The sequence below is a fragment of the Diceros bicornis genome, chromosome 8 (genome assembly GCF_020826845.1).
Source record: "Diceros bicornis minor isolate mBicDic1 chromosome 8, mDicBic1.mat.cur, whole genome shotgun sequence".
NCBI classification, from domain to species: domain Eukaryota; kingdom Metazoa; phylum Chordata; class Mammalia; order Perissodactyla; family Rhinocerotidae; genus Diceros; species Diceros bicornis.
In genome coordinates, this window is record NC_080747.1 from 60,661,663 (window position 1) to 60,676,288 (window position 14,626).

The 14,626-nt window shown below is 45.2% G+C and overlaps 1 protein-coding gene across 1 annotated transcript in view; it reads left to right on the forward strand.

The window, feature by feature from the left end:
- PARM1 (prostate androgen-regulated mucin-like protein 1) overlaps positions 1–14,626 on the forward strand; it is a 97,901-nt gene that overhangs the window by 50,658 nt on the left and 32,617 nt on the right. Inside the window, exon 2 of the mRNA XM_058547265.1 lies at positions 12,278–12,973. Within this exon, the coding sequence (XP_058403248.1) occupies positions 12,278–12,973 (696 nt within the window). The remainder of the gene's footprint in view (positions 1–12,277; positions 12,974–14,626) is intronic.

A 14,626-nucleotide genomic window follows, 5' to 3' on the forward strand; every position in this document is an offset into this window, starting at 1 on the left:
ACCTCAGGGTTCCAAATCCTGCCTCAGCGCTTCCAGCCTTGAACACTCAAGGGAGTAACAAACCTCATTCTCATTTAGCTGTCTGTAGAGGACAGAGATCTTCAGATTCTAGGAACTATATCCTGACACCGTACGTTTTTAAATCTGTAGTTTAGGAGACAGTTTAAAAGGCAGAAAGAGAGCTAAAGGGCAGAAATTATAGTTAATTAATACCTTACTTTCATGTGTTACTGAATAGCCTACCAATTCCTTTCACCTACTTGTTTTTCCCCTTCTGTCTTAGTCTGTTTGGGCTGCAATAATAAAATTCCACAGGTTGGGTGGCTTATAAACAACAGAAATTTATTTGTCACAGTTCTGGAGGCTGGGAAGTCCAAGATCCAGGCACCAAGCGTGGTTGCGTTCTGGTAAAGGCCCTCTTCCTGGCTCATAGCCGGCGCCTTCTCTCTGTGCCCTCACATGGTGGAAGGGGCGAGGAGCTCAGTGGGGTCTTTTATAAGAGCACTAATGCCACTCACGAGGGCTCCACTCTCATGACCTACGCACCTCCCAAAGGCCCCACCTCCTAATGCCACCACATTGGGGGTTAGGATTTCAACACATGAAAGTGGGGGGACACGAATATTCAGTCCATAGCACCGGCCTTTCAACATACTTAACAAAACAGACAATCTGTGTGGAGAAAAGAGGGTAAAGGAGGAAACATATCTGCACCAATATCAGAGATCTTCATTCAGAAAGGTCGCATGCAAAAGGCAATGAGTATCAATATACAGAGAGAAAAATAGAGTCGAATTGCAGTGGTCAATGACAAGGCTATATGAAATATAGAATACACTTATGTCTCTTCCGGGATGCCTTCTTCCATATTGCTTAGATACCTTGGTCACAGCAGGCACTCAATGTGTATTGCTTGAATTGGACCTAAACAAACAAAGGTCTAGTTGAATTTTTTAAAAGTAAACTGCTAAGTGATGCTTAAAATTTAAAAATAATAGTAGCATGCCACTCTTGTGAGTGTATTCTTGCTTGTACCCCATAGCACTGATAAAGGCAGGCCAGCTTGTCTAAAAATAACAAGGTCCCTGATTGTGTTGAGTGCTGTTTCTCGTGCTTCCTCAGCCTACTGCAGCCACCCTGCCTCAGGCATGTCGTATCAAGACTCATGGTGAAAACTGCCCCAGAAGTTTCTGAACTTTTTTTTAATAAGGTGGAAAAATACAAGTCACATTTAGCTGGGCGGGGGTGTGTGTGTGTGTTTCCTTTCTGATGCGTTCTGTGGGCGTGCGAGGCTGCTCAGCTTTCACGGCATCAGTTTAGAGAATACCTCTGGGAACGCTGACAGGTCCAGCTGCCTGTTCTTCATTGAAGGATGTGAGGAGCTCTCCATCCCCGAGGCTCACAGCCAATGCCACAGTCTCCCTCTGATGGTGCCTAAAAAGTGCCTTTTGTAAATCATTAGCAGATTAAAGGAGGGGAAGGCATTTGGGCCCAGGTTCCAAATAGACAGAGGTCAATGTAATAGCCTAATATTTATTGAGCTCTTACTTTGTGCCAGGCATTGTGAAAAGCTTTTTACGTGCTCGATCGTCCATATTGCAAGTAATAAAAAACCTGGCCAACAGTGCCTTAATCCCCAAAGGCAGTTATTGTTTATTTAACAGAAAGTCTGGTGACAGACATTCCGGGCCTGGCTTGGCAAGATCAACAGTACTATCAAGGAGAAAGGCTCTGTCTCTCTTTTACTGTCATCATCCTTAGTGGGTTGAATTTCATCCTTGGCTTCACATGATGGCTGCCACTGTGCCAGACATCACATCTACATTAAAGACAGGAAGGAGGAGGGAAGAGTAGGTACCAAGAGAATTTCTGTTTCTTGTATATTCCTTTTATAAGGAAGCAAAATTTTCCCAGAAGTCCCTTAGCATATGTCCCATCAATCTCAGCTATACATCTATAAATAGCAACTTGCCTTCTTCTTGGGTTAAGAAGGCTAGTCATTGAGATAGACTGCCTTCTAGAGTTTGAATCCAAGCTGTACTAGTTTCTAGTTACATGTCTTGGTAAATTATTTAACCTCTTTCTGCCTCAGTTTGCTCATTTGTAAAATGGGCATAATAATAAGACTTAGGCTTATTGTGAAGATTTAGGGACTTGATGCTTGTAAAGTCCCCAGCATTTGGCTTGTAATAGGCGTTAGAGAAGTGTTAACTAAGAAGCTATGTAGCAAGCAGCTTCATTTATCTGATTGCATTTCGTGGGCATTATCCTGTGACTAGGCAAATTGTTGATTAATTCACCAATAGGAAGGCCAGGATTCGTCAGCCTGGGATGCCCCTGTGAGCCGTCCTTCCAAAGGCGGATTGCGATGGAGCTGGCCACCTGAAGAGCTCCACCTCTTTGTGAACAAAGAGTCATGGATGGTGCGCTCGGCTGAGCTGGAGACAAAGCGGGGGAAGAAGTAGGCAAGTACGTTGAGGCTGAGAAGGCAGTGGCGCAACTGCCCCAGGGCGGCCTCAGCCATTTGGGCAATTCTGAGTCTAAAGACGATCCTCTGAAGGAAGAGGTTCAGAGTCAAAGCCGGCTGATGTTCCGGGTTTCCTTAAGTTCTAGTAGTTTCCAGGGGCTGCAGGGTATGAGAAATGTGATTGTGATGTAGGCTGTAGGAGGTGGAGTAGAAGGAAGGGTAAGCTCCCTGTCGACCAGGGAAGAGATTTTACAAACACTCAAGCATGAAGACTTTTTTTTCTTTTCAGTCCCATGAGAAATTATTTTGAAATTTCAGTAACAGATTGAGCCAACAGGCAGGGACACAGGAACTGAATTGGGGCCCCAGGCCAGAGGGTGTGGCCTACGAGCACCTGAGTGAGTGTAGGGAGGAGAGAATCACAGCCCAGCTCAGGGTCACCAGCGGAGTGGCTGCCTTTGTTTAAAGTTGCCCTGTGGCTTAGCGGTTAAGTGCGCGCGCTCTGCTTCCGTTGGCCCGGGTTCGGATCCCGGGCGCGCACCAACGCACCGCTTCTCCGGCCATGCTGAGGCCGCGTCCCACATACAGCAACTAGAAGGATGTGCAGCTATGACATACAACTATCTACTGGGGCTTTGAGGAGAAAAAGTAAATAAATAAATAAAATTATAAAAATAAATACATAAATAAATAAAGTTGGTCACCTTGAGAATCACCCAAAGTGCTCCCTGCGCTCTGCCCCACCCTTCTGCTTAGGAATGCCTGAAAATGTGAGGCCTCAGAAGGGGAGCCTGCCCACCAAAGCTGCCTGGGAAACATGCCCAGGTCAGTCTCCATCCTGGTTTCAGGTGGGCCCAGGCCCAGCTTTGGCCTGCACCGCCCTGGTTCCATTAGTCTCGAGGTCACTAGAAGGATCCCCTGGGAATGGGCTGCAGGGTCCTGCATGGAGCAAAGCCTGGGCCACAGACACATCTTAATTTATAACAGTTGCGTGTTTAGACATTTTCTGTCTAAAATGTCTAAACATTTCATCCCCACAGATGTTGGGACTGAGCTCATAGAAGGGAAGTACCAGACAACTTGACATTGTTGTTCAGAAAATCCCTTGCTATCTGAAGGAGACGCTAGGTTGTCGTCTTCTCCCATCCTGCTACCCACTGCATGTGCCCATATCCACCATCAACCACAAAGCAGCTGAAGAGAAGGTACTTGCCCTCCCTCCACTGTCTGTTTCTCTCCACTGCCCTACCCTGAGAGACCCCAATACGGTACCTTCAGAATTTCAGGCATCTGTTGGCATCCTTGCTTAGACAGGCTTCCTCCTAAGGCGACCAGCACAGTCCTTCCCAACCTAAAGATAATGAGTTTTGGGGGACATTTGACTGACAGAGACCAATGTTGCTTCTGGGGAAAAGAAAGAAGATGGTATCTTTTTTTTCTAGGAAGTACAACATTCTTCACAAATATTATTCTCTCATCAGCATTCCCAGCACCCACAGGGAGGCTGGTGAGATCATTAGCCCTGATTTTGTGGATGGAGAAATTGACTTATACATCAGGTCTGTAGGTTCTGATTCGGTGGCTGGAAAACAGAAGTGCTTTTCCTCTTTTTGGACTAAAATTGTATTTCATTTCCATAAACAAAACGCTCAGGAGAATATGGCTTTTCTACTTCAAACAAGTGTCTTCTTAAACACAGTTTGATAGCTTTGTGGCTTACACATTCTGTCTAGACATATGACAGCTTTCAAATACCATATGGTTGGACCAGGCTCTGATTAGTAATGGTTTTGCAGATGTGAAATGAAACTTCTGGAGTGCTGGATGCCCTTAGCAGCCCCAACCAAAAGCAACGTGGGGAATTTTTGTAAGTGTGAGGGTCCCAAACAGCGGCTTCACTCAACCTAAAGAACTCTAAGATCTAGCTTTGATATTAAAAAATATATATATAGGGGCTGGCCCGGTGGTGCCGTGGTTAAGTGCGCGTGCTCCGCTGCGGCGGGCCGGGCTTCGCAGGTTCAGATCCTGGGCACACACCGACGCACTGCTTGTCAAGCCACGCTGTGGCAGCGTCCCACATAAAGTAGAGGAAGATGGGCATGGATGATAGCCCAGGGCCAGTCTTCCTCAGCAAAAAAGAGGAGGATTGGTATTGGATGTTAGCTCAGGGCTGATCTTCCTCGCACACACACAAAATATATATATATATATATATCATTTTAAGATTTTTTTTTAATCTCTGTCTCTTTTTCTCTCTCTTAAACACTTGCTGAAGTTTAATCCAGGGATGGTAAAGGCCAGCCTGTGTTTGGGCCAATTGATTGATGGCTAGAATTTCAAGAGCTGATGACTCTGGTGTGTATCACACAGAGAGAGGGAAAACCCCGCAGTATCCAAAGAGGAAACAAGCAAGCAGCAATAGCAAAAGTCTGTTTAGAAATACATCCAAAAGTTCATATTAGCTGGTGGTGTTTGTGGAACTTACAGAAAAATCAAAGGGAAGATGCGTTTCTGCTATCGTGGCCCAGCATATAAGCCAGAGAACACTTCTGTTTTTCAACGGGTAGAAAATCCATGTTTTTACTCAATGAATATTTATTGAGCACCTTCTCTGTGCCAGGCACTAAGACACACAAAACAAGCTGTGGTCCGTATTATGAGGGCTCCCAGCCTGACGGGGGACAAGCATGGAGAGACATTATGACTCACTATAACGTGGGCTGCAGTTAGAGTCTGTATGATGTGCTGTGGCCACAGAGGGAAGGGCTCTGTCAAGTCGGAGAATACTTCATAGAAGAGGGGAGGCTCTAGAATTCTCAGAATTGGGGTGCGCAGAGGGGAGTCTGGGTGGGAAGAGCAGCAAAAGCAAAGGCTGGGAGGCACACAGTCAGGGATCACAGGTGCTTCAGATTGCTAAAATCGCAGGGCTCCTGAGGAGTGGGGTCAGGAGATCAGAAAAGGTGTTAATGTGCCACGCTGAGGAGTTCAGGATTTATCCTGAGGACATTAAAGAGCCTGTAATGGAAGTAAAGGGAGGGAAAAGAGTTCATATGGTCAGCTAATTTTTTTAAAGATCACTCTAGTGGCCCACACTAGAGAATTTATTAGGGGAGATAGAGGAAAACTGGTGATTGATTGCCTTATAAACTTGGGGCCCCGGATTTCAAAAACACCCTTGCATTTCCCAGTACAATACAGTAGATGGGTTAGAGGGTAACCTAGAGCCAGACAGTTTCAGGTTCAAGCTTCAGCTGTGCCATGGACTAGCTGTGTGACCTTAGAGAAGTTACTTAACTTTTCTGATCCTCTGTTTCATCATCTGTGAAACCAAAATAACAATGGTTATTACAATTAAATGAAATGATGCATGTAAAGTGCTCAGCACAGTGCCCTTCACAAAGTACTCAGCTCACTCGCTCATTCAGTGTATAGATAAATATTTTGAATTCCTACTATGGGCAGTGAGGATACATGGTGAGCAAATCCACTATGGTCCGTCTTCCATGTGAATCTTAGAGTCTGAAGGGGGAGGAATGCATTAAACAAAGCTTCCCATAAGCAGTTACATGCCAATTTCAGTGCTATGAAGTTAAGATACAAGGTGCTCTGAGCACAGGAGGGATTGAGGGTGGGAGGATGGATTTAGCAGAATCAGCAAAGGCCCGGAAGCTGTCACTGGAAGGATGAATAGGAATAACTCAGGCAGAGAAAAGAGGGAGAGCTGTTTAGGCGGAAGGAGTACACTAAAGGAAAAGCCCGGTGCGTTTGAGGACCTGGTGGGGAGGGAGGCTGGACAGACTGGGGCTGGATCATGGAGAGCCTTCTAGGCCTTGGGGGGGATTTGAAGTTTTATCCTCAGTATAGAGAGAAGCCAGTTCAGGCTTCCTTTCCTCCCCTCAGCTCTCGAAGGGGAGTGATGTGGTCCAGTTGGTCTTTTAAGAAGCTCGAGGGGGTGGCTGTGTGGAGTAACCGTTAGCAATTACTTAGCCTGCAGACCTTCAGCACTGTGGGGCCTCTGCCAGGCAGGCCTGGCATGATCCACGAAGACCACAGGCAAAGGCAACACTCAGCCGACTTGGCAGCAAGAGGAGAAGGCTTGACTGTGTTTTGATTGAGTTTCACTGAACTTGCCAAAGCTTTGTCACATGTTTTCTCAGGTACTTGACAAGCCAAGGGCAGGAAAGGACATGTTTGAGGGGGGGAGCATAGATGAGCAGCACAGGTAATCAGGCTGCCTGGGACTCTGGTGCTGGCCCCAGGTTGCTGCTCAGGAAACCCAGGAAGAGGTGACAGTTCAGGGCACTCATTGTCCACAAGCTGCCAACATTGCAGACCTGTATTCGTGACACCAAGTTGGACCAGGAGGAATGCAGAGTCTCTACCCTGGAATATCCTGTAAGTCCTCTCAGCATTGAGAGAACTTGCCCACCTGTCGCAGCCACCGGCCCCCAAATCCCTCCTCCTAACAAGGCAAGAAACCAGGGGTCAAGCCAGACACAGTTCTTTCATATATCAAAGAGACATAAACTATGTTGGTCTCTCCCATAGAGGACAAGATACATGGACACGAATAATTTTCTATCCAGCTAAGAATCTGCTTTTCTTCTGAATGGTAATCTGTCAGCTATTCTTGCAACAGAAAAGCTTTAACCTGACCAAACTTCAGGAAAGGCTGCCATTTGTGAACTTACAAAGAGGAATTTCAGATTAAGTTGGCCATCATACCCTAGACCTCTCATTTGGGCCAAGTCTAAGAGATTTCCTTCCTTGAGTCAATCTATTTCAGGCATGTGGGCCTGTAACTGCCCAGGCAGGGCATACCATATCAGGCACTGTCACTCTGTTTTGGAGCAATGCTCATTCACCTCTAATTTAGAGAATAATGGGTTCAACTTCTTCATTCTATTTACTCTGCCATTTTCTCAAGGAAATATTAGAACTAATTCCTTTCATCAAAGGAAAGTGGCTCTCCTCTGGATGGGAAGGTGTATGGGGCACTACGTTATCTTAACTCCTTCAGCTGTCCAGTCTCCTGTGGGCTTCTCCTTGCTTTCTCTGTAAGGGTGGTTCCTACAGTACATTCCACGAGCATTTTCGAGGCTGGGGCCCAGTGTGGTGGTGGGGTCAGAGGGTGGGAGTTCTAACTCTGTCCCTACACAATTCTTTCTAGGCAACACCGCCTAATTCCTCCTCTTAGATATGTAAATTCAATTACATCACTTCTCCTCTCTATGTCTGTTCTCTCATTTATCAAATGAAGGGTTGTACTCACCGAACAGTTAGGCCCTCTCTAGCTCTAAAAATTTTTTTGAAATCCTGAGGGAATATAAATCCTTGCCTGTTTGACTCATTCAGTTGGTATTCCTGTGGAAACACAGGTTCTATGTATGAGAAAGCAGAAATGATATTTCTTGAGACTATTACTCAGTGATTCTGAATGTTGAAGCCCTAATTCCCAGTGTGATGATGTTAGGAGATGAGGCTTTGGGGAAGTAAATAGGGTTAGATGAGATTATGAGGGTGGGCCCTCACGGTGGGACAAGTGCCCTTGTAAGAAAAGACACCAGAGAGCTTGTTCTCTCTCTTTCTCCACGAGCATACATGGTAAGGACACAGCTAGAAGGTGGCTGCCTACAAGCCAAGAAGGGAGTTCTCACCAGAAACTGAATTGGCCCACACCTTGATCAGACTTCCCAGCCTGCAAACTGTGACAAGTCAATTTCTGTTGTTAAAGCCACCCAGTCTGTGGTATTGTGTTCTGGCAGCCCAAGCCAACCAGGACAGCAGGCATTCTCTAGGATAGTCATGGCGCCTGAGCCTTGGATAACTTCATGCTGAAAGACCCATCCTCATGCAGTCAGAGCAATATGGAATGTACCGTCAACTAAGGCAAAGAAGAGTCATTTAATGCCTTGTTCAAGTGAAGATAACCAGTCGCCACACAATTTCATGCATTATTGTTTTGTTAGAAGTAGGAGTTGCCTGAACGAGACTGTCAAGTACTTTAAGCACCCAGTAAGCAGCCAAGAAAAATGAATGACCACCTGCAGTCCTCCTTGGAAACAGGAAGGTAGGTTATAAAAGTGTAGTAGAGTTAGACGAGAAAATGAATGTCTCCAGCATCAAAGCCAATTCCTGGAGCATGTCATTTTCAGCACTATAATGATTTCTATGGTACAGCTTTTAGCTCCACTGGAAATGACAATGTAATTGTCACCCTGAGCATCATATTCCTTAATGGCATCTTGTGTGTTCTCATCTTTTCAGACCCAATTCAAATACCATCTCTTCTGTGACTTTTCTAAATGTCATTTGAAAATGACTTTTGTATACTTTTTACATTTCGTGGTCCCCATACAGAATTTATTCGTCTTTCCTCACGGCTCCCAATGCGACTTGCTTTTACTTCCATAAGGCACTTATCACATCATATTACAGAACGTTGGGTGTCCTTTATGTCCTGTTAGATAGTGAACTCTCTGAGGGCAAACCCATGGTCATAGAAGCTACTCAATAAAAGCTTGAATGAATGAATTAGTGCTTCTTTTTATATGACTCATTCTTCATTCATCCCAGGCTTCCAAAGACTCTGACTCAGCTACCAGACTAAGGCTCTCTCTGCCTCCATCTGCCCATCTATTATATGATACTATGAATAGCAGTTAAACATTGTCATTTCTTTTTTTTTTCTGGCCTCAGAATCCTTAATGAGCCATGGGAGCTACCAGGATGCAAAGCCAGTAAGCTCCAAGGGTCACATATGAAGATCCAGTGTTTTAATGATATTTGTCCCAACTATTGTTTTGTCCATATTTCAAGGATGTCTTGATCTGTATTCATCCTGAAATTATTGATACTTTACAGCTGCCAAAAGTCCACCAGAGCAACATGGCCTATTATGTGGCCTAATTTGGGAGGCCCGTCCTCCTGTTTACTAGAAGAGTAACTCTCTTGTAGTTTATGGACCTGACCAACTCCTTTTACATAAAATAAAACCAGTTATTTTGGTAACAATCCAAATGTTAAATTCAGTTAAGTAATGAGAAAACTGTTTTCAGGATAGATTCTGTAGCAAGACTTTCCATAAGCTATTGAATCTGTTGTGCGGCAGAATGAAGTAAGCAGTTTATCCCATGTGCCTGAATGCCTCCCCATTCCTCTTTCTCCCTTCCTCTGTGCTAGAATCTAGCCTATGTTTTATTCCTTATGAATCTTGATCATGGTTGCCTGTTACCTGTATGTTACCCCCAAGGAAATCTCCTCAGAGTATGGAGGGTTAAAAATTTGAAAACCTAACAAGACATCGGGCATGGGTATATGTCATGGTAGAATGACAAAGTGAGGCTGACTTTTTAAGCAAGGTTTCTTCCTCAGATAACACCAGTAGGCAGCCATCCCTGAGGCAGCTATGACAGATGTGTTCATACTAAGTGATATGCAGAAGAGAGTAGAGAGATGCGGGAGCATTTTTGAATAAAGTTCTTAAGTTAATTCATTTTTTCACTCTCCTCCCCTCTCTACCTCTCTCCTCTCCTCTCTTTCCTTCCACAAACACTTATTGAGTGCTTAATGACCTAGGCACTGTCCTAGGCTTGGGGGAAACAGCCCTGAATAAGACCAGGTTTTGTTATGAAAAACAAAAATGAGCAAAATGTATGACAGTTCATCAAAAAATGAAACACAGAATTACCATACAATCCACCAATTCCACTTCTGGGTATATATCCAAAAGAATTTAAAGCAGGGTCTCAAACAGATATTTGTACACTCCTGTTCAGAGCAGCATTATTCACAATAGCCAGAAGGTGGAAGCAATCCAAGTGTCCATCAGTGGATGAATGGATAAACAAAATGTGGTATATACGTACAATAGAATATTTTTCAGCCTAAAAAGGAAGGAAATTCTGACACGTGCTATAACATGGATGACCATTGAAGATGTTATGCTAAGTGAAATAAGCCAGTCACAAAAGGATAAATATTATATGGTTCTACTTATATGACGTACCTAGAAGAGTCAAATTCATAGAGACAGAAAGTAGAATAGTGGTTTCCAGGGGATAAGGAAAGGGAAGAATGGAAAGTTGTTGCTTAATGGGTACAGACTTTGAGTTTGGGAAAATGAAAATGTTCTGGAGATGGATGATGGTGATGGTTGAACAATAATGAGAAGATACTTAATGCCACTGAACACTTAAAAATGGTTAGAATGGTAAATGTTATGTTATGTATATTTTAACAATAAAAAGTTCAAAAAATCTTTTAAAAAATAAGCGAGGGGCTGGAATAGGAATGATTTTGGTTAGGATTGTCTGGGAAGGCTCCTCTGATAAGGAGGTGACAGTTGAGGAGAGACCAACTGGAATAATGAGGAGAACATGGGATGGCATAGGGGAGTAGTGTTGGATTTTGTTCTAAGTATAACAGAACACCTTTGGAGGGTTTTGATCAGTTAAAGAATATGATCTGATTTACCACTTTGAAAGATTATACTGGCTGCTATGTGAAAAGTAGACTGAAAGCGAGAAAACCTGGAAACTGCAAGACCAGGTAAGAGGCTATGGCAGTTGTCTAGGTGAGTGCTCGCTGGCCCTAGTGATGCTGAGATAATAGGGGAGGTGGCGAAAAGTGATTGGATTGGGTTATACTGTCAAGGTAGTGTCATCATGATTCGCTGATGCATTTGGTGTGGGGGTGAGGGAAAGAGATGGATCAAGGATGAAGTCTGCTTTTAACTGAGCAACTGAGTGAGGGGGGGTGCCATCCTCTGAGATGGAGTTGACTAGAGGAAATGCTAGCTGGGGAGTGGTCACGGGCATGAGGAGGCGATCAAGAGATGTGTTACATAAAAAGTGAAATCATAAACTCAGTGTCTAGCAGAGTGCTAGCATATAGAAGACATTTATTAAATACTTGAATGAATTAATTAATTAATTAAACTGAGTGGGTAAATGGAGGGAGGGAGGGAGGGAGGGAGAAAGGAAATTAACTAAATTTTACAAAATATAAAAGAGAACGTTTGGCAAAATGATATGACTGTAAAGGCCCCAGGCTAGAATTTGGGAGCACTAGATTCTAGTCTCAGAAAATATTTTCAAACCTCATATTTCTTCCTCCTCCCAGCTTTTATTCTGGGACCTTCCCCCTTTCCTCCTCCATAGGAAATGTGCTCACACCTTTATTCATCCCAGCAGGCACGGCCATAGCCCTTGCATCCCTGTGCTTAATTGCAGAGCTCACAACTCTGGGGCAGAAAACAACCAATCAGTGAGCTCCTGTGTCAGGCAACAGCCAATCAATGAGCTCCTGTGGCAGGGAACAGTCAATCAGTGAGTTTCTCCAGCTTTTCAGTGGGGGGAGGCGGGACTGAGGGCACTCTGCAGGGGCTGCCTCCCCTCCTGCCAGTCACTGCACACTCTCTAACCATTCTTTCCCCGCCCCCAGCACAGACCCTGGGCATCTCCTCAGGCGTTGTAGAGGAGGCCCCTCAGCAGTCCAGGCAAATTACCTGTAAAGTCAGTTACCCAGAGGGTCTTGCTTTTTAAGGGCACGGTTTTAAGCAAAAGGGTGACAAGATTAGTTCATTCCATGTATTGGCTGGACTTGTGTTGACTGACCCGCTATTTGCTCCTGCTGAGCCTTCAGACTGGTTCCTACTGATAGTTACAAAGGAAGGAGAGAGCAATTAGCTGGAAGAAGATATTTAAAATTGGGGAGGCACAGTGCAAAATAAGAAAGTGAAAATGAAAGTGCTGTGAAACAGACTGAGGTTTCCATACATTAACCACTTTCATACCGGCTCTTCCACAGGACTGAGGGTCCAGAGCATGCCTACATCACTCCGCCTGCCTGTTTCTCTGCCAACAGAGATTACCCCAGGGACAGCCGTCTGGACAGGCTCTCCAGAAAGCCCTCCTGCGTCCCCTACAAGTGGCACTTCCAGCAACTCAGTGCTCCCAGTTACAGCATCGGCCCAGACATCTCCACTCCCCAAGAACATTTCCATAGAGCCCAGAGAAGAGGAGACCACCAGCCCAACCTCGAATTGGGAAGGCACAAACCCAGACCCCTCACCAACAAGCGGTGGGCTCCACTTAACACCCACACCCACGGAAGACAGCTCGGGCACCTCTGAGGCGAGTGTGCCAGCTACGGGGTCTCAGTACCCTGCTGAGACTCCCGCGCTCACCTCCCCTCAGGCTCCAGCCTCATCACCTTCACCCCTAACAACCTCACCACTACCAGAGGTTCCTTCTGCCTCCATCAGCACCAAGCACAGTTCCACGGAGACCAGCACCAAGCCCACAGGAGGCCCAACCGTGCCAGAGTCCACAACAGAGGAGCACAGCTCTGGCCACACGCCCACTTCACATGCCACAAGCGAGCTGGTGCCCACGGAGGCAACACCCCAAACAACTGTGCCGGCCATAGTGACTTGTATGCTGATAGATATCAAGACCACCGCCTCCCCCCTCATGCAGGAAGTGGAGCATGCACTAAGTTCAGGTGAGTCTCCATCTAGAACGTCTAGTGTCCTCGACTACACTGAGATGTTAAGAATGCAGTTCAGGTAACCAAACACAATTGATTGTTTGAATTTTGGAGTGTAACGCCTGAGCTGAGTTATAATTCACAAGAATTTCCACAAGAATGCAAACTTTATTTTTAGTTACTTAATAATTTCCACATGATATCTCATTAATTGCTGCCAATCTTTATGTTTTGTCTTTGCATATGTCACAGAGAATGTAAACGAATGAGACTGTATAAGCAAAGAGATGAACAGCGTGGCTTTGGGTCAAGCTTCCTAGGTTTCAATTCTGGCTCCTGGCCTTGGGCGAGTTACTTCATCTCTTTGTGATGAGAGATGATTTTTCCCCATCTGCAGAACGGGGATAAAAGAGGTTCTGTCGTACACGGTTCTTATGGAGATTAAATGAGATGACATATAGAGCACACTTAGAACAGTCCCTGGCAGGGAGTAAGTACTTGGGAAAGGTCAGTTATTATTATTCTGCTCAGTGTGTAAATAAAGTGTTTACCTCATGGAAACCAGTCAAAGGATGTAGGGGGAGTTTGTAGAGAACTTGCTTATTCTTTATAGTCACTGATACATTTCATGGGAAAGACAATAAATTTTACAAGACGTCACGTTTGTTTTTATTCTCCCAGCAACCCTCTGAAGTTAGTATTATTTTTATCTTGGTTTTGCAATCTTGGACATTATGGTGGAGAGAGATTTAGGATCTTTTCTGAGGTCGCATGCATCTAACATTGACGTGAAGACTGTAAACTTGAGTGTATTGGGCAGGAAAAGGCTTTAGTGGGAGCATTTGGCCTGTTGACTGAGAAACAGTGAGGTAGGAACAGCCAGAAGGTGAAAGGGGAAAATGGAGCTGTGGCCCCCTGGGTAGTCTGCCAGGGGCGTGGACTGAGAGGGGAAAATTCAGGACAGAGCCATCCATGCATGACCAGCTGGGGTCAAAGGAATGGCTGTGACTGGGGAGAAATTAACATCTTTTAACAAACAATAAGCAACCACCACGAATGGAAACTGTTAGACAGTGGAGGTGGAGAGAGATAGAGCCAAGATCACAAGCCATGATTCCTCATGGAAGACCTCACAGTTTACTAGGGGATAAAGTCCCAAAGAATTGCAAATTTTTATTGCAAAGGCCCAGGGTATCCGTGAAAGCCCCAACAAGAAAGACAGATACAGTCAAACTGGGATAAAGGAACTAATTACAAAGGTATGGCTGGGGTAGAGGGAAACCACAAGGGATCACAACAGCAGAGCTGTTATGAGTCAGGCCTAGGGGGAGACTAGTAACCAGAACCCAGAAGGAGAGAGTCCTGTAGACTAGACCACCTTGAGAGAAGTAGTGACTCTTGGTTGAAGGACACAGCTAACCTAAGGCTAACCTCCTGGGCGTGAGGGGAAGCCTTACTCTGCCTCAGCTTGCCCCCTTCCCTCAGATATGCAGCCAGAAACTAAGAACAAGGAAACCCATTAATGTGATCCATACAGGTCAGCCTCCTGGAGGGCAGGTCAGAGAGCAAAGTGGAGAAGGGTGGGGAGTGGATCTAGAGAGGCAAAAGGGAGAAATCTGGCACACCTAGTTCAAATGCTCATTCCTCTCTGCAGCCCCCATCCCCAAT